The sequence below is a fragment of the Ursus americanus genome, chromosome 5 (assembly GCF_024610735.1).
Source record: "Ursus americanus isolate L20-20 chromosome 5, mUrsAme1.1.p, whole genome shotgun sequence".
NCBI lineage: Eukaryota > Metazoa > Chordata > Mammalia > Carnivora > Ursidae > Ursus > Ursus americanus.
The window spans coordinates 16044621-16071401 of record NC_142131.1 but is presented as its reverse complement, the minus strand read 5'-3'; the positions used below and the strand labels follow the sequence as shown (position 1 = coordinate 16071401).

At 36.1% G+C, this 26781-nt stretch overlaps 1 protein-coding gene across 9 annotated transcripts in view; it reads right to left on the bottom strand.

Annotated features, from left to right (window-relative positions):
- Window positions 1-26781, bottom strand: part of ARB2A (ARB2 cotranscriptional regulator A) — a 422367-nt gene that overhangs the window by 141916 nt on the left and 253670 nt on the right. For all 9 annotated transcript variants that reach the window (XM_087861977.1, XM_045796280.2, XM_087861983.1 and 6 more), the window contains one exon: window positions 7037-7153. In XM_087861977.1, the coding sequence (XP_087718103.1) occupies window positions 7037-7153 (117 nt within the window). The remainder of the gene's footprint in view (window positions 1-7036; window positions 7154-26781) is intronic.

The following is a 26781-nucleotide window of genomic DNA, read 5'->3' as shown; positions in this document are numbered from 1 at the left end:
AAAAGAAATAAATTTTGCAGTGACTCCTTAAATATACTTTCTTTTAGTTTTTACTTCAACCTTGTTCAATGAAGGCTGTATCAAGCAGTTCAAAAGAAACACAAACTAGAGAATTGTAGCTGTGTGTTTGAGGACACAAAGCCTTCAATATTAAAATCAATCTTTAAGATAATGATGACTTACCACTCAGACAAATAAAATAAAAATAATGTATATTCTTCCCATACACTTTAAGTCTGTATTTAAAGGCGGGCTTAAAAAATGTGATTAACCTCATAGGGCTTTTTAAAAATTTCTAACACACACACACACACACACACACACACACACACACACACTGAATTTCTAGACAGATTTTATTTTAAAAGAAATCATCCTATCAATCATGTTGGAAAAATCGCTGATTGCTATTCTGGTAAACAAGCATGTATTGTGTATTTTTAGATGCTTGCTGCCCTGGTTGTGCACCATGGAATCCGTCCTCACTGTGGAAAGATCCTTGACTGGTAGATCAAGTGTCTTATTGTATTTCCTTAATTCATTCTGTCTGGAAGAAGATGTCAGCTGTGTTGCAGTGAGGAGAGAATTTCAAAGGCCCCAGTCCCCACCAATAAAGGCCGAGGAATGGCTTTTGAATAGATTTGTCAAGGCAACCCTACTGTTCTGGGACCAGGGAGTGCAGGAATAACATAAAGGAAGGGTTGCTGTATGAGATTAGAAAGTGAAGTTCACAAAGCATGGCGGATTTTTGTAAGAAACAGTAGATCAATGAAACCATTGAACTGTGTGGAAAAAAAACCCATGAAAACAAACACAACATCTAGTAATGTTCTTAAATGCTTTCTTTCCTTTTACATTTAAAATAGATAAAATATTAGTATTTTTATGTATTACAAAAGCTTGATGGTTTAAAGTGAATATGTATTCTATAACTTGCACTCCTAATCTTAATTAGCAGCTGAATGCAGAATTATACAATGTGAGAGAGCAGAAACTATAAAAGAAATAGGGTTTTAGAAGATATTTCATACATTTGAAATAAGTAAAATTAATATTACTATTGATAGAATACCACATCACAGAGTTCTAGATAATGCAGAAGATTAGCACACAATTAGCCAGCTTTTATATACAATGTGACACTTGCTTGTAAGAAATAAGTATTCTCCAAAGCAGTGTCAAGATATGTAAATGGATGATTTGTTTTATCATTCATCACAGCCCCTAATAAATTCAAAAATCATGACTTCTATAGGTACTAAAAATAGGCTCCCAATGATACAGGGAGATAGCTTCAATGAAGAATGACTTTCTCTTTTTCTCTCTTTCTCTTAAACAATTCAGTCTTTTCAATGACAGCAATTAGCACTACCGACAGACAGGGAGCGATTAGGTATATATTTTAATTATTATTCACCCTAGTAGGACCTCCAAATGTGCTGAAAGTCGGCTATTACCCAGGTGATATGTCAGTCTTAATACTGCTCACCTACACTTCACATATGTAAAACTACGTCTTATAGGATATTTCTCGTATTAATAAAAATGATGGTACATTACAATATGTTGGCGATTAATCATTTTCTAACTCGTTATCACTGACTTTAAAAAGCTGAATAAAATGGATTTTATCCGGGTCACCTTTAACTCAAACATTTAAAGCAAAAGATAGGTTAACATTTGTGATTCTGAAATTTCACTTTTTATCTAGGAAGATGTTTAGGCTTTGACTTCTCATAAAAATAGGATAGAAATAAACAACCTATAAAGTGAATATGTCCAAAAGTTCTCTGGAGACAAAGTACCTGTGCAGGATTGTAAAGGCTCGATATCGTAATTCTGATGAGTGTCATGTACATGTGTGTACATGTATGAGTAAATTTTTATCCCACTGGGAAAAATATGTAGAGAAAAGGGCAGAACAAGATAAAAATGTTTGCCATGTGACAGAGTATAACAAAATAAAATAACAAAAATGTGCTGAGAAATACACGTAAAGAAAGAAATATGAGAAAGACGTACAGCCCTTACACATGAATTCAATCGAGTCTGAAATTCCATCATATCCAACCCAACTTCCTATTCTGAGATGCATTTCTATAGTTTAAAAACCAAATCTCTTTTTACTGTGTTTCTAGTGTTTATTCTGTCCCTCTTCTCAGTGGCTCAATTTGCCCCCACTCCTGTTCTTCAGTTGAGATGAACACTACCAACAGTATCCAGGATGGCAACAGAGGCAGCTGGCTAGGAAAGCCCTACTTAAATTCGAAACGTGCTGGAGTGTGTTCCAAGCCCCTAGAGATCTTATTCTGGGGTGCCCCAAGCAGACAGCAAGGCATGCTGTACTACAGATATCAGGACAGGCATGTTTGAGTCTCAGACGTAGCCCTGCCTCATCCCAACCAACAAGCAGAGAGAAAGAAGCCTGTGGCCAGGGCTAAGAATTTGGGAAGGATCATGTAACTAAAGTTTCTCTGGGTCCGAGGGGAAAAAAAGTGCAATACAGAGAATGTTTCTTAGAGTTAAGTGTTCTCAATTTAAAGGTCTTTTAACTCTGAAATTATGAACTTACAGTGTTTCTGTGGTTGCAAATTGCCTTTTTTGTAAAATCTAAAATGTTGGGAACTATGAACATGGACTAGAAGTGACTGTAGGCCATAGTGCTGAGTGGTCTGGTTGAATTTAGTTTCTTCCTCATTTTTATTTCATTTGTCTGAGATCCACCAATGCCTCAGAGGTGGGGCTTCAAGATGGACGGCACTGTGTCCTCAGACAAGAACAACTATGATTCACCGGGTTGTGTTTCCAGAACTGCCACTCCGAGCTGATGGTTCTGCGTAAGGGTTCATGACAATTACATAGAACCATACATCTGGCTTGGCTGAGACTTTCAGAGGCCAGGGATATGTCAGGAAATGACATTTACCCACTCAGTCTTTTTTTTTTTTTAAACTATGTATTTAAGGCGTACAACATGATGATTTGATACACATATACATCGAGAAATGATTATTGCTGTTGAGCTAATTATTTCCTCACATAGTTACTGTGTGTGTGTGTGTGTGTGTGTGTGTGTGTTGTGATAGAACCTGCAATCTACTCTCTTGGCAAATTTCTAGTATTCAATACAGTACTGAATATAGTCATCGTGCCGTACATTTAGACTTACGCATAGTTCATAAATGCAACTTTGTACCCTTTGACCAACATCTCCCTATTTACCCCACCGGTAACCACTGTTCTAGTCTCTTTCTATGTAGTCAACCTTTTTAGAGTCCGTATGTAAGTGTGATCAGGCGGTATTTTTCATTCTGCCTCTAGTTTTTTATTTCACCTAGCATAATGTCCTGCATGCCCACTCTTACCCACTTTCCAGTCCTGGAGCTGGAGGTAAGAAGCGTCTTTTAGGATCTGCCGTAGGCTACTTCTTACCTCTCCTCATGAGTCACGGTTAAGTGTATATGCTTGGTCTTTTGCTTGGGAGTAGTTTTTACTCAGAGTAATTGCCAAAAGTAGCCCTCTCTGACCTCCTTTCTTTAAAAGAACTTGTTATTTTAAAATTATATAAGTAATGTAAGAATATAGTACTTAACCTTCTTTCTGTATGCTGATTGCTGAAAATTTAAAAAAGTTAATCAGCTTTTTATAGTAGATGAATAGTTAACATTAATACCTTTATCACATACTTAAATATGCTTACAAAACAAAAAGCAGTTTTACTTAATTCGCAGTATAATAAGAATGACTGGGCAATTCATACCCTAACCTACTTCCAAATTTAAAGTGGTGTTTGGTCAAATAATGGAGCTAATCATTAAGAGGCCCAAAGCAAACCAGGGATGTACTGTATGGTGACCAACATAATATAATAAAAAATCATTATAAAAAAAATAAAATAAATAAGTAAAAAAAAATAAAATTCATCATCTCTGCATAAAAAAAAAAATAAAATAAAATAAGAGGCCCAAAGCACTGAGGCTTCATCTGCAGCCAGAATACGATTTTTATGGACAACATTACAGTTCAGCTAAGTTGTTTTTCTTGACATATTTGCAAAATATCTCAGATTCTGAGCTGATTCCAACTAAAGCCGGAGTAGGCTGCGGTAGGAAGTCGGATGCTGAGGGACGCAAAAGTTACCCTTCCACATCCTTCTCCCAACACTCGTGCTCAAGACAACAGCTCTATTTACTGAACCCAGGGCTATTTGTTTTTCATTATTTCAGGGGGTCTTGCAGAATGGACAGAGACTAAAAATGGAAAAAGAAAAAGGGACAGAGTTTTATCCTAAGTGCTGGGAAACAAACACTAGATTTTTATCTTGCCAAACCAGACTGAATTCTCTACGAGGGGATCACACATTTAGGTGAGTTCCTATAAGAATATCTGGCATAGGCTCCCATAGTTTCCCTTTCTGTTCTTGTTTTAGAGAGGCTCTCTGAGTGGGGATAATTTCAAAGCTCCATCAACGATCATTTATTAATTTTTATCTCTGGGATATTTATAGTGTTTTCTATAACAAAGCATTTTGTTTTTTTATGCAGTGCCATTTGCTTTTCAAGGGATTTTCTTCTCGGTTGTCACCTTTGATTCTCATAATAGTTCACAAAGTAGATGGAATAGGAATTATTATCTCTAATTCACAATTACGAAACAGGCCCAGAATGATGGAGTGGCATTCCCAAGACAATAAGCCTTAGTGTAGAGTACCTGGTATGTGTTAGATCTCAGTTACTGATTTACCTAGTGAGTGACTAAGCCAGAATCATTATCAAAACCCACTTCTTCCAACTCTTTGCTCTTTGGTAAGATATTCTGAATACGTAAATTATCCATAAAAGAAAAGAATACAATCCATATATTTTATGTTACTTGGGGTCAAGAAGGTAACAACAATGAGAACTATGATTTATTGAACCTCTCTAAAATGCCCATGTCCATCCTGTTTCTTTACATAGGTTATTTCCCAACCATATTTGCAAGGTAGGTATTAGATTTCATAGATGAAAAAATTGAATCTCAAAAGATTAAACAATGTACCCAAGATTACACAGTTAGGTAAGTGATTGAGTTGGGGGTCTGAATTTTGGTATGTCATAATAAAAAACTCTTCATGCTGTTTCATGACATAACTGAGGGAATAAAAGAACTAATCAAGAAGTAGGTCGTTGATAAAATTACATAATATTAAAAAGATTTAAAAGGCTATGCTTGCAAAGAAATTAATGAGAGCTTTGACTGAATTAAGATGATTTCAACTATTGCCTATTTCAGTCAGATGGAAAAATGCACATATTAATATATTCTGATTTTTGAAGGCAGCATCTAATCCAGTCTTAGCTACAAAGGGTTAAAGGGCAAATCTACTACAGACAGCAAACTGATGGTTACCAGAGGGAGGTGGGTGGGGGAATGGAGGAAACAGGTGATGGGGATTAAGGAGGGCACTTTGTTGTGATGAGCACAGGATGATGTATGGAAGTGTTGAATCACTATATTGTACACCTGAAACTAATATAACAATGTACGTTAAATAACTGGAATTTGAATAAAAACTTCAGAAAAAGAAGTAAATTTAAATAAATTTTGTTGTATTTGTCACCTGGAATGAGACATGAAGAATTCCCAATTCAAAGATGATGAACAGGGATATTTCTAGTTTGGGACAAACACTAAATTCCGTATTGGTTATATGTGGGGAAAAAGGTGCATTTATTCAACCTTACTACTTTACATAATGCGGGGAGCTCTTTACATATCCACTTGGACAGATAAATACCACAAAAAAAGTATAGGTATGAATTACGCAAAATTTCCCTTGGAAAAAAAAAAAGGCCCTTGGAAAAGACAATTAAGGATGTAGATAAATTGTGAAAGGAGAAATATGAAAAGCAATGTGGTCAGAAAACACCAGGGTGTTAGTAAAGATTAAAAGCCTACCTTCACATATTTAAATAACATTATGAGGAATGGAGTAAATATATTTTAGACTTCTGCACAATGAAAGTACTTTTTCTAGTAGATATAATAACAACAGTGAAAACAGACTGGTAATATTATGATTATTCCATTATGGGATTATACAGCTTAGTCCTTTTATTTATTCAAAACTCTTTCCAAACATTAACTCTCTGGTTCTTACAGTGCACTGTAAGGGCTGATTAGAAGTTACACACCATACCTATGGTGAGAGGTCAGCTGGATAAATGTCTGGGTATTCTATCAAGAAAAAGTGGGAGAAAATCAGGAAGGTCAACTAGTTCTCATTTAGAGAAATACATGATTGACCAAACAATTGATATAGCATGGTGTGGATGATGTCAATTGCTTATAGTATCAGAAAGGCAAATATAAGTAAAAAGGAAGTTTCAGCTGTACATCTATAACCAAAGTAAAAATAATGGGTTGAAAGTTTTAAAAAAACAGAAGCATGTTCAATGAGTCATGATAGTTTTCAGGCTCACTAGCTCTTAGGAATGGTGAAAAGAAGCTTTCTTAGCTGGAGGCTGGACCATGACCAGCCCTTGGGTTTCTTGGAGTCCCACGTTTGGTCTGGCAAAACGCTATTTCAGCTTTTTACCTCTCCCCCTACTGGCAGTAGTGAGCCAATCCATTTAAGAGTGGCATGTACTGACCATCTTTCAAGAAAAGGATGAGACTCAATGGTACTTTAAACTTCTTTCTTGTCACTGAGCAGCACCAATGCTAAATAGCTGGTGGAAAAATTAAAAATCAGGGAATAATAATCTCCTAACAGATCATGACCTTCTTCAGCCGGAGTTCCTAATGTATACTGCATGCATACGTAACATTCTACAGAATGCCCAAAAAAGGGAGAAGGGCTTTCAAAAACGTTTTTGTTCTTCAGAAGGGTTTTCTATTATTATTTCAACCATGTCTACTTTTTTCTCTTCTCTGTAAATGTTCTGCTTCTAGAAAGGGAGTTTGGGGGTGGGAGGTGATATAAGTTGGTGGGGGCTCAAGATATAAAGGCTCACACTCATTCATCTCAGCGTTGAAAAAAATCTCGTCTCACCTCTCTCATCCATTCTCGAATCGTTTTGCCTGCTTCTTGATGCCACACATTGTGAACAGAGTCTGTCAACGCCACAGCAGTTACCTTACTTTTTACATCTGCTTCTCGTTGAATCATCTGTTTTAAAAAAGGAAAATAAAATATTGGCTATAATTTTTTTTCCCTACTGGGTGCAGTCTGCTTAGTCATAGATAATAATATATTAAAACCGAAAAAGTAACATGCATCTCTTGTTCCAAGTTACTCTTTTCTACACCAAACGCATGCCCTGCTCCTGTCCAGAGATGTGAAAAGACCTAATATTTTCTTTTAAAAAGATAATACCACTTAAGTCTCAGAACTATGCAGCTCTATTATTTTCCATGTGGTTTGACAATTCAAGGATTAAAGGGATCGCAGGGGAAAAAAGGAGGAATCCCTGAGGGTTTCTTTTACAACTTTCTTCCACCCCTTCCTATTTCAGTGCGTCAGGGAAGTTAGTACCTGGAGCTCACTGTTAGCTACTTAGGACTAACTTCAGCTTCTTTTCAGTAGATGGCATGTCAGTAATGAAAGATACCTTGCTTTGACTTCTCCGATTCAACTAGCCTGCTCTTCAACACAGCCTTGTAATTCCTTGGTGTTTTAAATGCCCACAAAGATCTTTCTCTTCAAAGCCTATCAATATAATATCATTTTGCTTTCTAACATATTTCTTTATGTCGACAAGCTACAGTATTACACTCTAACTTCTTTCTTTAGAATGCTGTTTCTATAAAATTCAATGGTTCTAAAATTTAAAAGAGAGACACGTGGCTGGAAGAAACTGAAGAATTTATCAGTGGTTTGCAAGACAAAGGAAGTGAAAAATAATAGTTCCACATCAAAAGAATCATAAAAGGTTTTAATCTGCTAAGACGAGGGGCTTTAATTTGACGCAACAAGTAGACAAAAGCTTAATAGAAATTTACACTTAAAATACAGTATGTAGTGGTCTTAAATTTCATAGCCACGCCCTCATTGTTTCTCTGCATCAAATGTCTTTTCTCCCTCTAGAAAAGAGCAATTTCTCTATCATTTGCTATTAATTTCTCTGAATTGTCTATCAAAGGTATATTACTACACTTTAAAAAAGTGAGAATTCTGAGTGATGATAGCTCATGCAGTGAACGCTGAAAGCCAGGCTTCTGAAACCAAATGATGTCTGTTAGCATTCTGAATGAAAAATGTCTCTCTCTCTTGTAAATTTCTTCAAACCCTGCATATGCACATCCCCTCTCACCGAACACCACCTAATGGAAATCTAATTCACTGTCAATGCTGCTTCAGCAGAATTTCCACATCTTAAATATTTGGGCCTTTTGTTTTCTGCTTATAAAATGTGGAAATCTTAAAATCAATGTTGCCTATCAGCATCATAATATTACTGTAAAAATTCACCTTGCAATATCAATAATACTTTTAAAAGCACAAAATAATACTCTAATTCAATACTTCACATTCATTATTAAGTAGTTTGCTACCTTCTCCTACATTTTATTTTAAAAATAGACTGTCATCCATAAAAAAGGATGAGACTGTGCCATTTGAGATGACGCGGGTGGACCCAGAAGGTATTATGCTAACTGAAGGAAGTAAATAAGTTAGACTGAGAAAGCCAAATACCAAATGATTCCACTCATAAATGGAATCCCCAAAAATGAATATACAAACAAAAAGGAGAATCAGAACAATAAACACAGAGAACTGAGGGGAGGGAGTGGGGGGTTGGACAAAATGGGCAAAGGGGAGAGAGCGATCCAGGCTTCCAGTTACGGAATGAGTAAGTCATGGGAATAAAAAGCACAGCATAAGGAACACAGTCAATGATATTGTAATAGCGATGTAATGGGACAGATGGTAGCTATACTTCTGGTGAGCACAGCATAATGTATAGACTTGTCAAATCACTAAGTTATACACCTGAAACTAATGTAACATTGTGTGTCAACAGTACTCAAATTAAAAAAAAAAATAAACTAAAGCTACTTTAAAGAATACATTGTCATGGATCACAGTGGCACTAGGACATAAAAATTTAAACCAACATTTGATAATAAAACTCAGAATTCCACAGCAGTGAATCCACTTGGCTCATGAAGAACGCACATGTCCTTACTCTCATTTTCTAACAGTAACACTTTTAGAGATCTAGAGTGATTGTTGCTAAAGTTACAAAATAAGAGCATGCTCTTCTGGTATTCTATGAATGTGTCTGCATTTTAAAATATTTGCCCTGGATTTTGTTGTGGTTGTTGTTAACATATGCTGACTTATGTAAACTGATTGTATCTGAAGACAGAATATTGAGAGCCATTTGTGAAATGATACCAAATTAAGACTTCAATAGGCTGAGGATTTAGTGCAAAAGCAGAAAATCTGGGAATTAAAATTCTACAAACTTGGAAAAATATACAGTTGTTAGATGGACTACGAGAGAAAAAAAAACCTTTGGTCTGTTTTTCCATCTGGCTGACATTTCATACAATGGATGTGATGCTGTGCAACTTTTCTTCACATCACATCAAATCATGTTATAATCCAGCATGATATTCCTTACACTGTTCTAGTCCTTTATAGCTTCAAAATCACTTTCATATTATCTTATTAGAGGCAGGGAATGGTCAAATTCTAGAGGACTTCAATGAAGAGCTGTCTACAAATGAGCTCTGTACAAAGAATTTTAAATATCTGGGGCACTTGGGTAGTGCAGTCCATGAAGTGTCCGACTTCTGGTTTCAGCTCAGGTCATGATCTCAGGGTCCTGGGATCGAGCCCTGTGTCTAGCTCCACACTCAGTGCAGAGTCTGCTTGACATTCTCTTTCCCACTCTTTCTGCCCCTCCTGCTCTCATGCTCTCTCTTTCTAAATTAAATAAATGAATCTTAAAAAAAAAAAGAATTTCAAATATTTGACTGTTTTAAGATGGTAGAGTTGCAAATCAGTAAAAATCTTTAACAGTTTGGTTTTTCAGACTATTTACCTCTATTCCAGCCTTGCCGCAACCTACTTGCAGTTTCCATTTCTGCCCAAAGCCTCTGCTTCTTGTATTTGTTAGCTTGGTTCAGAGACCTTCCCTCTCTTACTGTCTCCCCTGGGAGGGAGCACTGATGAAGAATGCTGGAGAAAAGGGATGCCTGGGTGGCTCAGTAGGTTAAGCATCTGCTTTAGGCTCAGGTCATGATCCCAGAGTCCTGGGATAGGACTCCGCATAGGGCTCCCTGCTCAGTGGGGAGTCTGCTTCTCCCCCTTTCTTTACCCCTTCCCCCGGCTTGTGTGCGCTCTCCCTCTCAAATGAATAAATAAAATCTTAAAAAAAAAAAAAAGGATGCTGGGGAACAGCAATCAGGGGGTAGACTGAACACAGGAACCAAGATTGTTTGAGAGACAGACTCTAGATGGAATATAGAATTGGTGGAGGTGCCCCTGGGCAGGAAAACAACTTCTATAATAGTCTTTAAGAGAAGACTATAATAATCTGGAAAACACAGAAATCTGGAAGGGAGGAGGTCATATCACTAAAGTCTACTAAAGTCAATCACTGAAGCCTACTAAGTCTACTACATATCAATCTAAGGTGAACATACGGTTTTTATGAGGATCCATGGATATGAACCCTTTTGAAATTCCTTACAAAATTCTGTCTGTAGATGATAGGAATATTTTTTCTGGAAGAGGACCCTCAGCTTTCATTAGATTCTTAAAGGGATTTTAGTCACTAAAAATAATAAGACCCTCTGATTTCAATGTGTCCATGTATTCTTGAATGAACTCTGGAGTACCTGCCAAGTAAACTCTCCAAACAATTAAGATCGATTTTACACCTATACCAATCTTCCAAAAATAAAGGATGACCTTCTATTTTTTGTTATAATGTCTTCAGTATGGTATCAGTAGTTGAATAAAAGTGACAAAAAAATTGACATCCCAGATAACAACATCTCAGTTTCATGGCTTGATATTACAGACATCAACATATGAAAGTTTTATGGCTTGATAAGTTATATCTGATAAAATTATAATTAAAATATTTTTTGTTTTCATTTGTATGTATAATATTTATATTTGAGTAGCACTTCACAAATTTCAAAATGAATACATAATCATTCTTATTTTATTCTGAAATAACATTAAAGTGTATGCAAAACTTCTATTATTTTTCCCATCTGTGGAGGAGGAAACTGGTTGAGGCTGAGAAACTGGTTAAGGGCCACACAAATAGAAAATGACACAACTCTGAGTTGTCCATGCCTTTAAGTCCTGTGTTCTTTCATGTGTGTCACATGGGGTCTATTTCTCAGTAATATATCATACTACTCTCACCTAAATGAACTCATTTGATTAATCCCCTTTTCTTTATAGTGCTTCAGTAATACAGTATTTCATTGACTGGGACATTTATTTTATTTTTTTAGATTTTATTTATTTATTTGAGAGAGAGAGAGACATAGAGCACAAGTGCGGGGAGAAACAGAGGGAGAAACAGACTCCCTGCCTAGCAGGGAGCCCAACACAGGGCTCTATCCCAGGACTCCAGGATCATGACCTGACCGGAAGGCAGATGCTTAACCAGCTGAGCCACCCAGGCACCCCGACTTGGACACTTAAAAAAATATTTTAAAAATCCAAATCCATATCAGTAAGGGATGTTGAAATTCTAAAACTCATACCAAGATAGAAGTCAGTCATGTGCAAAATCAGAGTATCAACACCATTTAAAAATTATTATTAAAGTTCTAAAATAAAATGATGTCTAGGATAAGAGGGAAACTACAAATTTCCATAAATCCTATCGATGATTTGAGAATTAATACAAAATATGTGCTGCTGTCACCTGATATTTTTTGTTTCCCCTTCTTCATTCGATCTATCTCTTCACAGTCCTCTCACTTAGCTTCTACACAATTAATTTGCTCTTTCCTTCTGTGCATTGCATGTTCCCAGTCTGACAAAAGCTTAACTAACCCAATAAATATGAAGTACTTTGAACAGATTAAAAATATATATCATCTGTATGCAGGCTCATCTTACTATTAAATTTTTTGATGGGAGTTGAAGTTGAGAGGAAAAAGCTCCTTGTATTATTTTTTCTTTCACAGTAAGACTTTAAACATTAAGTAGCTGTAACAAGGTAAGAAAGCTTATCAGAGCCTAAGAATTTTGGTGAGATGAAGAGCAGGGGACCAGAGAGATGGTGTGGGAGGGCCAGAGTCAGCAGCATCCACCTTTGCTTCCCTCCCTGTGCACTACTGGCCAGCCCTTCCTGCTACCATCTGCCCCCCCAAAATTACAAAGACTGGTTCTGTCCACCTAACTTGCCTCACCATGCTTTCTGCAAGGCCCTCAAATGGAGCACCTGGTCACTACCTTCACAAAAGTATCTGGCCACATCCAAATACTGCATGTCCCCCTAGAAGTTTCTTAATTCCCTTTTTGTACCTATTTCAGTTCTTTCTTTTTTAAAAAGATTTTATTTATTTATTTATTTATTTATTTATTTATTTATTTATTTATGAGAATGAGAGAGAGAGAGAGTAGGAGCAGAGGGAGAGAGAGAAGCAGAATCCATGCTGAGCGCAGAGTGTGATGCGGGGCTTGATCCCAGGACCCTGACGTCGTGACCTGAGCTGAAATCAAGAATAGGATGTTTAACCGACTGAACCACCCAGGCTCCCCTATTTCATTTCTTCTACAAGTCTATCATGAGCTACTTTTAGAAAAGGAAAATACAAAGACTCTTCTACTTCCACTAAATTAAGTTAAAAATTTGCTGTCCAGTTGTCTTATCTGAGAAGATAAGCTTTCGAAGGCAGGGAGATAGTGATGTTATGGGGATACTCTGCCACGAGCCTTTGGAGGTAGTTCATATCTCTAGCTGAGGGTCTTAGGTTTTGGAAATTATGAATCCAACCCAATTCTAGATTCAATACTCTCAACCTAAAGAAGTGAACCCTGCATTGGGTTTGTCTTCACCCTAACCTAAAAAAAGTGAGTAATTTCATTTTCCTGTATTTGTGGCCCAGCAGCTATCACACTCAGAATAAATCGTCTTAGATTTTAAAGTCCAAGGGGCCCTCCTGAAAGAACCCAGGGAGGGTTGGGGGTAGGTATGCATATATGTGCATACAGGCCCATATCTATATTAGCATGTGTAATATGTTTTAAACATGTTTTTGAGGGAAATGTTTTAACGTCTTTCATCAGCAAAAGTCATTACCTTTCCTTTAAAATTCTGACATGTGTTACACATATGCACTCTGAGGGTTACAGCATGTGAATCACTTGTACAGGAAAGAATATTCTGAAAGAAAATCAAATAATGCATGTTTCCATCAGATTAAGATCTGACACTACTGTACACATATAAATCTGAGGAACATTACTACTGCATGAGCATGAATGAATCATCAGTCTGGTTAATAGCACGGTTGAGGTTTGAGGTGTCTTTAAAATGTGTGTGTGTGTGTGTGTGTGTGTGTGTGTGTGTATAAATAGATTAGCTCCCTCTAGAGCTCCTAGAGTTAAGTTTTCTGATTAAGTTTTTTCAAAGGTTCAAAGAGTATGAAAAGGTGGTACTTTTTCACATTTTTGTCATGCAGAATATAATTACTCTCAGTGCTTCTACTTGGGTGTAGTTTCTATGTAGTTTGATAAACGATGATGCTTTACCACAAAACTCTCCCATCACTTTCTATTTGCGCCTGTACGTCTCCTGGCTCATGGCACACTGCCCTGTGTGCTATCAGGCCCACTGGGTTGAAAACGTACATTGGGCCAAGATGACTAATCAGCCGACACTGGGTTTGGCAGAGTCTTTCCCATTAATGCCTTCTTGAAGTTTCTTTTTTACATGTCAATCCCAATAGTGTGCTATTCACAGAACAAATATCACTTTTGCTGCAACATTAAAACCTTGGTCCTGTCACCCAAGTCTCTTGAAGCACCTCTAGTGACTATTATGAAATACACACACTTCAGTAGATGAAATATGAGGACTAAACTGCCCAGCAGGAAATCCAGACAAGTATGACATTCAGCTCTCACGTGCTACTCACAGTTCACATTTCTAATCTAATCTGCATTCACTTCTCTCTTTCCTTTTTTTTTTTTTTTGGAAGTAGCAGCTTTCAAGTAAGCAGTCTTCATAAGGAATGTAGTGGTTAGGTTCAAGGACTTTGGAATCAGATTCTCTGGGTTCAAATCCCTGTTTTGCCACTTCCGGTAATGATACTTCGAGTGAATTACTTCAACTTTTCTGGGTGTCAATTTCATCACAGGTACGAGGGAGATGGTAAATACACTTAAATCATGGAGTTACTGTGAGATGAATTGAATATAAATTGACTAGTGGAGGACTTGGCACATAGTAACAATTATAATAGATGATACCCTAAAAACACACAATGCAAACACAATGTAAACTTGTGCATTCTCCTTTCTCAGTGCAGAAGGTAACGGAAGCTTACCTTAGAATACATTTAATGACAAATTCTGTTTTTTAAAAAGACACAGGTCCACAAAGGAGAAATAGAAAGAGGTGATTATTGTGTTTTTTTAAAATCTTGTAATCAGAATACTAGACTTGTCATAGCATTCTGCACTTAAAAATTAAAACAGAATTATTGAAGCCATACTATGGCAGCTCGTTTCCTGCCATCAGTGAACCCTTTCAGAATTACTTGGGCCAGCAACAACGCATGGAGCCATGGCTTAGAAGTGCCAAACTGGCAGAGTCCCCTTACCACTTTGTTTCCGACGTAGAGGGAGTAGAGCTGACTACATTTTAAAAAAGATAATCACAGGGATATCAAGAATGTCCAGAGGAAGGAACTATAGTGTTGTAGTTAAAAGCATGCATAAGCTTTGGAATTCCAAGTCCTTAAATTTTAATTTTTGCTTCATCATTATGAGAATACAAAAATGGGAATAATAGTAGTACTCGCCTCATGAGATCACCGAAGGATAACAGAGATAAAGCACGTGAGCAATCAATGTTGTCAGCTACTATCATTATTACCTTGACATTCATTTTTAATTTCTGAAACCTGTTCTTCCTTTTAAATACGGTATCTATGTACTCTTCAGTGACATCCACATTTGCACAGTTCACGTAGCAGTTATGTGTCAGACAATTACTACATCCCCTCCTCCACCTCCTCAATTATGTAAAGTGATTTGGGCTTGCTTAAATGTTTGTAAAGAAAATAATTAGGTACAAATAGGATAGCTACACATTCTAGTTAGCCCAGGACATTCCTGGTTTATCACTATGGACCTGGCATAATAATTAATAGTGTCTCTTTTCACAGTTAAAAGTGTTCTGGTTTGGGTGGTAAATTATATGGTCACTGTATATATAACAGAGGTTAAACGTTACTCTAGCAAACAGGTAAATCTTACAAAGTTTCAATGCTTCACAATTTAAGCGTACACCCAAAAGCTAAATAGCTGTCACTATAAAAATAACCATGTAGGAAAACGAACAAGAAATACCTCCAGAAGTTCCTAAGTTCAAAATTTAAGGGCAAGCCTAAGCACTGTGCTGAGCCCCTCACAGATGGACACGCAGCTTCACACCCGGGGTAGATAAACATGGCCAGCTGGAGCTCCACTGGAGCAACAGGATAAGACAACATTCTCTTTTCCTGTGCTTTGAAGCCCGAGCTTCAATTCTTACAACCTTTGTCTAATTTCAGGAAGGAAAAGGCTCTCCACAGGCAAGAACCCCAAGGGACAGGGTATGTAAACTGAAACTTCTTGGGTCACATGTATTTATGAAGATAAGTCTCCAGCCACCAGTTAGGGAATGGCAAGTTATGATTTACTATTGCAGGCGGCCAGAAGAGAGCAGTAATAACTTCCTTTTCCTTTCCTGCCTGGACTATGCTGCCACGTGCAGGCTTCTTCAGCGACAAAATAGCATATGTAAGGAAGGTTTAAACGAAAAAGAAAAGAAAGAAAAAAACAAATATTAAACGACTGACGATCTGAGAACTGGAAAAAATATATAAATATATATATTTATAAAAACTGGAAAATATATATAAATATATATTTATAAAAATATATAATGAGAGAAAAAAGCCAACAGTCTGAAAAACTTCATCAATCAAGAAAATAGCAAGTTAATTATAAGGAAAAAAATAAAAGAGGTCATATATTAAGAAAACGGTGTAAGGATACATCAAAGTGACTTACTTGATTAAAATGTTTTATTATGTAGTAAGATCAATCATAAGAAGGCGAGACATTCTGAAACACAGCTATAAAAATTACAACAAACATATATGAATTGTATACACTGTAAAAATGTAAGTGAGAACTAAATACTGCCAGTCCAAAAAACTAAGGCAGGCTTGCAAAGGAGATGTTTAAGTGGGGAGACTATATATAGTCTTACATGGAAAAATGAGAAAACTTAGTAAAACTTATATATACTATGTGCCCAGAGATGTTTCAGATGCAAATAAGTAGAAAGCATGTTCACAGTTGAAAAATCACTTTGAGCCCTTATTAACTGGTAAGTACTAGAAATATTTTCGTATATAGAGAATTTGTCAATCGTTGAATGGTTTAAAAACTTGTGGCAAAAGATTTCATTAGGTCAGGCAGAGGCAAGGAATACATATCCAGCTGGGAAAGTGCTAATACCCTTAAGTTTTAAAGCATACCATTTTATTTTGGTCTGGGAAAGAGAAAGGTAAAGGGTTAAGATTTCCTGCCACAACGATACAGAGGAGATAACCAGAGTATCGGAGATTGTGTTATTTCACAAATTTTTCTTAAAAGCCTTTACATTAGTTAGGTGTGAGGTGATGGGTATGTTGACTGACCTGGCTGTGGTGAATATGACACAATGCATACAGATATCGAGGTTATCAGGTTGTATACCTTAAATATATACAATTTTCAGTCATCAATTATATCTCACTAGACCTGGAAAAGAGAAACCTTTGCTTTGAACTTCCACATAGATGTTTGCTATATTTGAAATTTTACTGAAGTTTTCCAAGTTATTTTATAGCTTTAATAATATTTTTGTAAAAAATTCAGGTTCCAATTGCCTATATTGTTTTCAATATATTTTGAGGGCTATATACTCTGTTACCTGGCATAAACAGGAAAAATGACATTCTAATTTATCAACTGTTTTAGGTAAAACACTATTACTATAAAGTTGAGGAAAACATAATTTCTGACCTTTGGGAAGAACTCGCAATTTAGGATGCAAGGCGCGTTCAGGTAAGTTCTCAGAGCCCTTTAATATTCCGAGTACTTAGAGATAGATGATTTCATTAGATAGAACAATTTCTTTTTAAGTGGTTGAGGGATTATGTACCTGTTTATTAGATGAGGAATTTGCTGTTTAGAGACAGTAAGTGACTAGCCCATATTCACAGAGTCATTAAGTGGCACTGCTGGACCTTTTAACTCCAAATCCCATGTCTTCACATCACAGCTATCCTGATATAATACCTTACATATTCACTTTTGAAATACTTGTTACACTGGTAATGATTTGTTCATGGTCTTTCCTTCCCACTGAGATGTAGGCTCCATGAGGGCAGGATCATATTTGCCAGGGCGGCAACATATCACCATTCCCTGAACAATGACTGACATATCATAGGTGCTCAGAAACTATTTGTGGAATGAATGGAGGTGCTATTTACAGAAATGGAATAGATCAGGTAAAGTGATGGCTAACAAGTTAGAGTGATGTCCGGTTTGGTGTATTTAGAAACAGACCATATCGTAGGTTGGGTTCCCAAGGAAACAGACTCTGAAATGGAATTAAGCATTCGGGATGTTCACAAAGGAGTGCTCTTATGATCAACATCTGAGGAATGCGGTGGGGGCATGGGGTGGGAGTGGTTGGGAAACAAAGCAGGAATGGGCAGAGAGAGAAGTCAAGGTGAGATGGAGGTCCAAGGACAATCTTGCACAACTCAAGGGAAGCTCTGGACTTGCATGACCCTTCAGAGTCATTCCAAGCTGGGCCCAGATGGCTTGGCCTTTAATCTCCCATACTGTTCTGTCTTTGAATATGGGCCCCCACAGAAGCCAAGGCAATCCCTGAAGGGGCTGACAGCTGAAAGCTGTCTGCTGAAAGCACTCCCAAGAGTTGGGGCAACAAATCCTTTATTGAAGGAGCAACTGGGTAGTGTATTACAATGTCCACCACAGGCCATAACTGAAATTAAGCATTAGTCTATTGTCCATTCAAATCTAAATCGTCCTTCCAATCTGCCTGGCACTCTATCGTAGTACTCAAGATTGTGTACTCAAGATTGCATTATGATTTAACTCATTAATATCTCTGAGATCAAGTAAATTTCTCTTGGATTTTAGATCTCTCATAATCTAATACCATATTATCTACCCTGTCAAATTTTGTATTATTCCCCAACGAAAGATTGTAAGGGAAAAACACAAAGTCAAAATATGGAGACACACTGACTATTAAAAAGTATAAAGAAATAAAAATCACAAAATTCAAAAATTATCTTAGAAAGCCACTGGGAATGATTTGATTTCCTGGATTTCAAATGAAATATGTATGTCAGATAAAGCAAGGTATCCTGTGACTTCAAATCTGAATGCAAATAATCCCAAGCTTTAAATAAAGTATGCAATAGTCACTTAGTGTCTGCCATGATAAACTCAAACCTGGTGGTGTTGGTAGGGGAAAAGGAAGGGTAAACATCAACAGAGAGGTTTCACTGTAAAAGAAGTTGGGTTGGCTTTTCAAATCCCAGCCTCTATGATATAAAGAAAATAAAGACTGTGTTATATAAATTTGGGGACTGAATAAAGACATTAAAGATTTTGATTCTTTTCCAGATCTTAGTTACTCTGTGTCCTGGGATGTTTCTAAATTTTTTGCTTCTAGAAATTGAGGGTAATTTTCATTTGATTGTATTTCTCCAAATGCAGGGCTCAGGTTTACGCAAAAATGTGTGGCATAAATCGGAGGGGGGCTCTTACTTTTAGATTCCAGGGTAGGCATTGACCCATTGATACAGGAAAGCAGGACCACTTAAATGTTCTTAAAACAGGATGTGTTAATCAACTGGGGGTTATTAGAGTTACAAAACATTGGGAAGAGATTGATACCCATTTTTAAGGGGAAAGTGACATCATTAATATAAGTCACAGACTTCCTACATTGTTTGAAAATATTTGAACAAGAATCTCCAGATGGCTTTTCTACCTGGGAGCTTATGCTAGGTACTTGGAGCTGTGTGCCTCCTTAAACATGCAAGTGAATACTGTTGCTGGAAGAAATTTCTATTCAACTAACTACTTAGGAGGGCTATTTAAATGCACACTCTACTGACCAACAAATAGAGGACAATTCTTTAAGTTGGGATTTTAAGATATGATTCTGATTACATGTTGGAGTCATTTTTCTTACGAAAGCACATCTCACGTTTCTGAAGTGATAAAGTAAGTCTGCTTGAATAAATGGTTTGAAATAGATTCACTTGAGATAGGACTTTTTAGGATTGTATTTACCACACAAAACCATATAAACATTAAGTGGAAGAAAAGATGGGGTTGGAATGAATGTAGCTATTTATCTCTACGTATACGGCTATATCTTCATTTCACGGATAGAGCACATACACCTGTACCATATATAGTAAAAGAGCACTTCTGGGTTCATATACTAGTGAACTGTAAACAACAGTCGCTATACACCAAGTGTCCTCTATCAATATCCACTGTAACGGACAGTGCCGGAGTAGCACTTCAGATCACTAACAGGAGGAGGAGAGCTCTGAAACTGATCATGTAGACATCTGATGACAGCTCTGATGCAAGATGGCAGTGAAAAATTTATACCGAGGAAGGGCTGGTGTGTGAATGAAGGAGAATTATTCTCTGGGCTATTTTTTAAAATTCCACTTTCCTTCATGTGTCTGTTCATTAGCACTTCTTTGGGAGGGATTCCACTAGTTGAGTCAGTGATTTAGGGTCTATATTCCACTATCATTAAATATTGTCTCCGTTACATGAGTATAAAATAATTCAAACAGCAAGAAATCTAAAATAAATATACTCAGCACAGTACCTGATGTTTAGCAAGCATCAGTGTTTACTATAGTAGGAAGCAGAATTTTTGTTACATCACACCTTTTGTTAAGTAGCCAGTTTAGCCAATACGAAATCCTATAAAATCGCAAAGATATAAAAAGGAGTCAGGAGTTCACTAATTTAGAAATTCAATTATATGTCACTGTTTCATATCAGGTTAATTACTTCATTTACATTTTTGAATTTTTAGAGTAGTGCATGAGGTGACAGACTAACAGCACTGCAGACTGAAATTCTTACACTATTTTCCTGAGTGTGAATAATATAAAACACAATACACGAAACAGAATTACACATAGGTTTCATGTAATGAGATTATAAGTGAAACAGACATGGTGCGGAAATGGGCAAACAAGAGAGGTGCTTTCAGAAAAACTTTATTGCAGAGATAAGGAGAAAGGGAAGTGGTCAGTCGGTAGATAGCTTCTACGCTGTCCTTCCAGACATATACGTATGAAAGAATGGAGGTCAAATATCAACAAAACAACGTGTCTGAAGGGAGGCCTGTGAATGACATTCAAGAGAAGTTAAAAAGAAGAAATCTTCAGTGAAAAAGAAACAGTGACTCCTTGTAGGGAAGGTTATCATAATCAGGAGTGTAACAAGACGGGGGTGGGGGGGGGAAGATACTGTCACAGACAGAGCACAAAAGAAGACAATGCATAGGCATGAGGAACAAATGTTGAATTTCCATAGTTCTGATCCTAACCCCCTTTCACAAGAACCCAACCTGCCATTTCTCACTGTGGGTGTCATGATGAAATCTACCATACTACTTTCTGTCACTAAGTTGTCAGGAAAAGCAAAGCTTCCCTACGTCTGTCTCTTCCTACACAACCACCAGCACGTACTATGATCTATTAGTCATTTTCCTCCTCACACAGAAAAAACAATAAACTCATTGCTAAATTTTCCAGTACTTGAATTAAATGTTTCTAGATGTTAATTTGATATTGACGCTACTTTTTAATGGCCTGTGGGAGTGGATGAGTTAGACCCTAATGCCTTAAAACACACATTTGAACAGTCAGGAATGCATTGCAGTTATAGCTCTTATGGTCTTTCATAGAAAAGAATGACTACAAGTAGCATCACAGTTTACAGAAACCCATAAATATTAATTAATGCTGACATGGCTCTACCTATAATATTGAAGAAAAGAATGGAAAGTTGTTAGGGACATTAGAAATTACCTCATTCCTTTCTGTACAGATGAGAAAAAGATGAAAAGACTTAGATGTAGGCCAAGTTCCAATAGACATGGGATTGTCCCAGCTAGAACTCAAAATTCCACAAATGATAATGCGTCTTCTTTATTCTATGCCACTCTGCACTGCCTAAAAGCACGTGTGCCATGAGGCCCTTGGCGATGTGTCCTAGTGCTATGCTTCCTTGTAATACTATAGGCTCCACAGTGACATATGCTTACGCAAGTTTTGGGGGTGACAGGCCATCACGGTAGTTTGTATACATAAACTGCTTTAATTCTGTGGACTAAATGGCTGTTGTTTTGTTCTTTTTCTGGTCAATATGGCAGGTAAAGTCAGTCAAACTGGTTTCTTCATGTAGATACTGCCTTACTATGGAAATGAATGTGGAAACATTCATCTTTGTCAGAAATTATGTCAAATTATTCAAATTTATTGGTGAATCACAGCAAACATCCCAGCTGATGAACATCTCAGTCATATGTTTTTTAGAGAACACTTATGGTTCTGAAAAGATAACATTACCATGAGCTTTCCCATTCTGAAGCAAAGATGTTTGGAGAGAAGATGGAGTCTGTTATTCAAGATAATAATTTGTTGTAATCATAAAAAAAATTCCAAAGATGTCCAGGACTGTAAGTATTAAAATGTATCCCTTCTGATAGTGTCGCTATTGTTTCTCTTTCTTCTTGTTCCCCTCTTTCAAGACCTTTAGGAAGCCATCACTAAGACCTTTCTGTTGGTTTCCATCTTTTCCATAGACATACTGCGGCCTTCACATTAACATTGCTTCTCTGGCTTGAGGTAATAAACGATTAGCTACAGCACAGTGGTGTGATGTTCACGTTATTCTTTGCTGTACTACACCCAGCCACTGTCTCAAAAATTAATGCAAGTATATCAGGATCTGAAATTAACTTTTTATAGCCAAAAGCAACGTCCTGCTAGGAGGAGAAAAACCTATTATAAATGGGCTGGCATCTGATTGCTTGTTGATGGTGAGTACTAGGAAAATAACATTTCAAATTATAAAATGGTGAATATAACAAAAGCTGCCCCATACTGACTAATCAGTGTTTTGTTTATGAACTGGTAAGATCTAACTAGGTGGTGCCTATTTTTAGTAAGTGACAAATCTATTACTGAAGATGAGAGATGAGGCTAAATTAGCTAATGCTTTTATGATGTTACACAGGAATAATGAGAAAAATACCTGTAAGAAAAATAACAGATAATATTTCTCTACGAACTGTGTATTAACTTTGAAAGTTTTTCCCCCAAGAAATCTTATCAAACTAGTCACTCAATATATTTAAAAGCATATGTTGTTCAATAAACATCAAGAAATCACCTTGGAAAATTAGAAAAGGAAAAAAATCAATGATGATAATGCATATATCCAGTACTATTTGAAAGATTTTAAATAATTTCTCGTTATAATACCCATGTAGTAGAACCCGATATGGAGTGCCACAAAGCAAAGGTGTTTTACAGATTTTATTTAAAACTGCCCATCTGTTTACGCTCAGGTTATTACTGGTGTTCAGACCAAGCTTCACTATACTAGCAATATTTTTGTACCTTTTTGGTCTGGATGTAAAATGTATGCCACAAAAACTTTAAAATCTGTAAAAATACTTTATTTCTAATTATTCATGTTAAAAATCAGTATCTTTAGCTAATAAAACCAGAGCATGATCTAACTGCATGTTTTCTTATATATAATGTATGGCTGGCTACAACTATAGAGGAGAAGAGTATGAAATTTTACCAGTTCTCTCATGGATCTGATTAATTAGGAGAACAGAGAAAAGGAGTTTTCTTTATTCTATAGGCCACTGATTGCTTTCCACCTTTGGAGAGGGAGACAGCAGGAGGAAGGAGGGGAGAGAGTTTTATTTTAAAAATAGAACAAACTCATTAATGTCCTTAGAGGTTACAGGTAGTTCTTCAGTGTGAAACATGAGTATTTAGGTTTAGAATATACATTAAGATTAATAAAAAATGAATAGAACAAATCTTTAAATTTTTAAGAAAATCAAATGATAACTGCTAATTGACAAAGTTTAGTTAGTGTTGTCATCTGATTATCAACTAGTACCCACAGTTCTAATCTATAAACATAGTTATGCATAGTTGCAAATCCACTTTTCTCTACTCATTTTAAGGGACCAGCTAAAATACAAGATTAGCTACAGTCTTTAAAATACTTTAGAAGAACTGTAGGTCATTTTTGAACTAAGTACGTGCTTAAAAATTACAAATGGGATCAGTGAAATTCTATAAGCAAAAAAGTATAAATTCTTGCTATTTGTGCTCTTCATTCTTATGCTTTGCTTATCTTTCTCTTGACCTTTATCCAAATGAATCATACTAACTCTTGAATGCTTTCTCTCACTTGATTTCTAAAGCTGTTCATCACACTTGCTGGCTAGAAGCACAGCTGGCAAGGGATCTAAACCTCATCACTGGGCAAACTTGCCCTTCTGGTTTTGCCAAGAATGACATTTCCAATGGGGGAAAAAAAGTTACTGTATGGGGCACTGGATACTGTATTTGTTTGTGAGAACCAATAGCTCCACCCCCTTTGTTAGCACTACATATAGGCATTAGAAATAAAACCAAAATAACAAAGAATTAAATAGCCTAGAGTTCTCTAAATTCAATTGTTAATTAAAGTAGGAGCACAGAAATCAGCTGAGTATTTTTACTCATTTCCTGAAGAAAGATGCAATTGAGGATAAGCAGTGCCCCCTAGTGTCAATAACCACAGACAATAAAAGCTAAAGGAAACTTGCTAATGCTGACTGAACTAAAATTATTAAAAATATACGCAGTAATAAATTTTAAACCCATTGTTATTCAAATTTTAAATTTTACATGTATATAAAATTATACCACATAATCATTTATTTAGTAATGATTTGCTCAGGAATGCATACTCACATGAACACACACACACATACACACACACTGTATACAGACTGACATGGCCAAGATGTCTTTAATGTTCCAGGCAGCTCAGAAAAAATATTCCACCCAGCACAGCAGGCCATGCATGAAGCGGGTGTCAGCAAGCCCAGCAGAATCAGTCACTGTGAAGACGTCTAATAGCAACTGCTGAATACACAATACAGGCAGCATGGCCTGAATGGCTAAAGTGGAATGGCCAGAATGGAGTCCGAAAACCCATCCGAAATTGTAATTAAACCTGTAATGAGTGCTTAAAAATTTTCTCTTTTTTGCTGGTAATCGAAGGTTAGCACATTTAGTCTATATTAGGGACGGATCTTAAAAACGGTCTAACTTTTATCGTGCATGTTCTAAATACTGGATCCTAAAATTTGAAATACAAATAGATAAAATATACATTTGTCTTTAGAAGAAAATGCAACACACAAAATTAAAATATTAAAAAATATTACACATCTTGTATGGAATTGAAGCTAAGAAATAATTTTTCTGAATATAATCTATGAGAAAACTTAAAAGTTATTTTTAAAGATCAATGAGACATCTACAGAGTGATATAGGTGACAAAAAAGGTAAGCTTAGCTTCTCACTCTATAAAATACTGTCTAGGTCACTAGTTTATTAATAGCAATTTTTGGTATAGAACCCATAAATGAAAGCGAACAAACAAAAACAATGTAAAAGAAAACATCCATACAAAATAAAAATGATAAATAAAAAAGACAGAAAAAAGCCATAGGACTAGGTGTATATGACAAAGAAATTGTTAATGAAAAACAAATTGATAAAAAACAATTGCTTGATTTTATTTGCAAAAGTACACGGCAGGAAAAAAAAAAAAGAGTTCCAGGCTATTTAAAACATGCATTTATATAAGAAATCATTTGTCAACTACTTTCCCACATAAACCAGTAATGCATATACTACCAGTTTGCTGTTTTAAAAGCAAGGAACATAATTAGGCTTCTATGAAAAGATTCCAATGTGCGTTTAAATTGCTACATCTTTAAAATGAGTAAGGTGCAAACGCAATAGTTTAGTATGCATAAACACCAGGTCCAAATGATAGTTAAAAGTCGATAGGTATTTAGGACTTTTTACTATAACTTCTGCTTAAAGCAGAAGCTTGACACTTCAACTATTTAAATTTAGAAAAAAGTTGCAAAATGCCTACAGTTGAGTTTTTTTTTAGAAGTTTAATTTTGGCAGGGCTGTTAAAATCTAGGGTTAAAATTAAAGAACAACAACAACAACCTTTTTTGCTTGTCACAGTATTTAAGTAATGTTAAGGATATTAAAGCAGATGGACATATTTATGTTCAATTTAATTGTAGTAATTAATACCTATTTTGTTACATCAAAAAGTATGAGTTCTCATTAAAATTTCCATAGGAAATATAATTTTATCCTAAATCAGTAAAAACAGGTACCTGCTTACACAGGTGATAGTGAAAAACCAAAGTTGTATAATTGTGAGAGGAGAGGTCTGATTTTTTTACTTGGCAGAACAGTTGTATAAAATGCTACTGCAATTAGCACTAAACATCAAGTACTCTCCTGTAAGTCTTCAATAGGCAAAAACATTGTTTATAGGAAGTAGTTGCGTTCTTTTATCTCTTTTACAAATTTTTGTTTTCATGGATATTTGCAGTTTCATCTTTAATTTCACTGTAAGATATTTGGCGATCATTTGTTATTAATATAGGCACAAAGTGATATGAGATTTCCAACCCCACCCTACCACCGACCTACATTACTTCCCAAAACACCCAAGAAAAAGAAAGGGATAAGTTCTAAAAGCTAAGAGATAATGGAACACCATTAAGAGAAGCTTCCATTCTCAGAGGTAAAAATTAATTTTTTAGACTTAACCCAGAACATTTCTGTAAATATAGATTTGGGGGATGTATGAATAAATGTCCAGGCCAGGTTTTCTGTGTTGTAGAAAAAGGGTAAGGTAAACAGGTCCATGCTTGTTGTATGAAAAAGATGCTGGGGTAGGAGTATGAAGACTGAAGCTAAGTTCACACACAGCTGGACAGAAATGGTGAGTAGGAGCTATTATTATTCCTACAAGGTTAAAAGAAATGGGAAAGGTTTGTAATCCACGTATTTTGTTATCAGCATTAACATGACCATGATTACATTTGATTCCTTTCTAGAACATCTCAGATAAAAGAGTTTGAAAGTATACGTACACAGACACCAACAAAAAGATAAATTTTCACAATGTGAGTTTTTAGCTTTAACTTCCTAAGGCCTACATTAAGAATGTTCAAATACAGATTTTCTTTTGCATATGTGTCCTAAACAACCGTAAACAAGAAGATTCTTGTAAAGTGGTTAGAAGCAGAAAAGGAGTAAAAGAGAGAAATAATTTCAAAGGAAGGTATTTCCTTAATGTATGTGTATTCATTCAAGTAACTAACACGCAACTATCTCTTC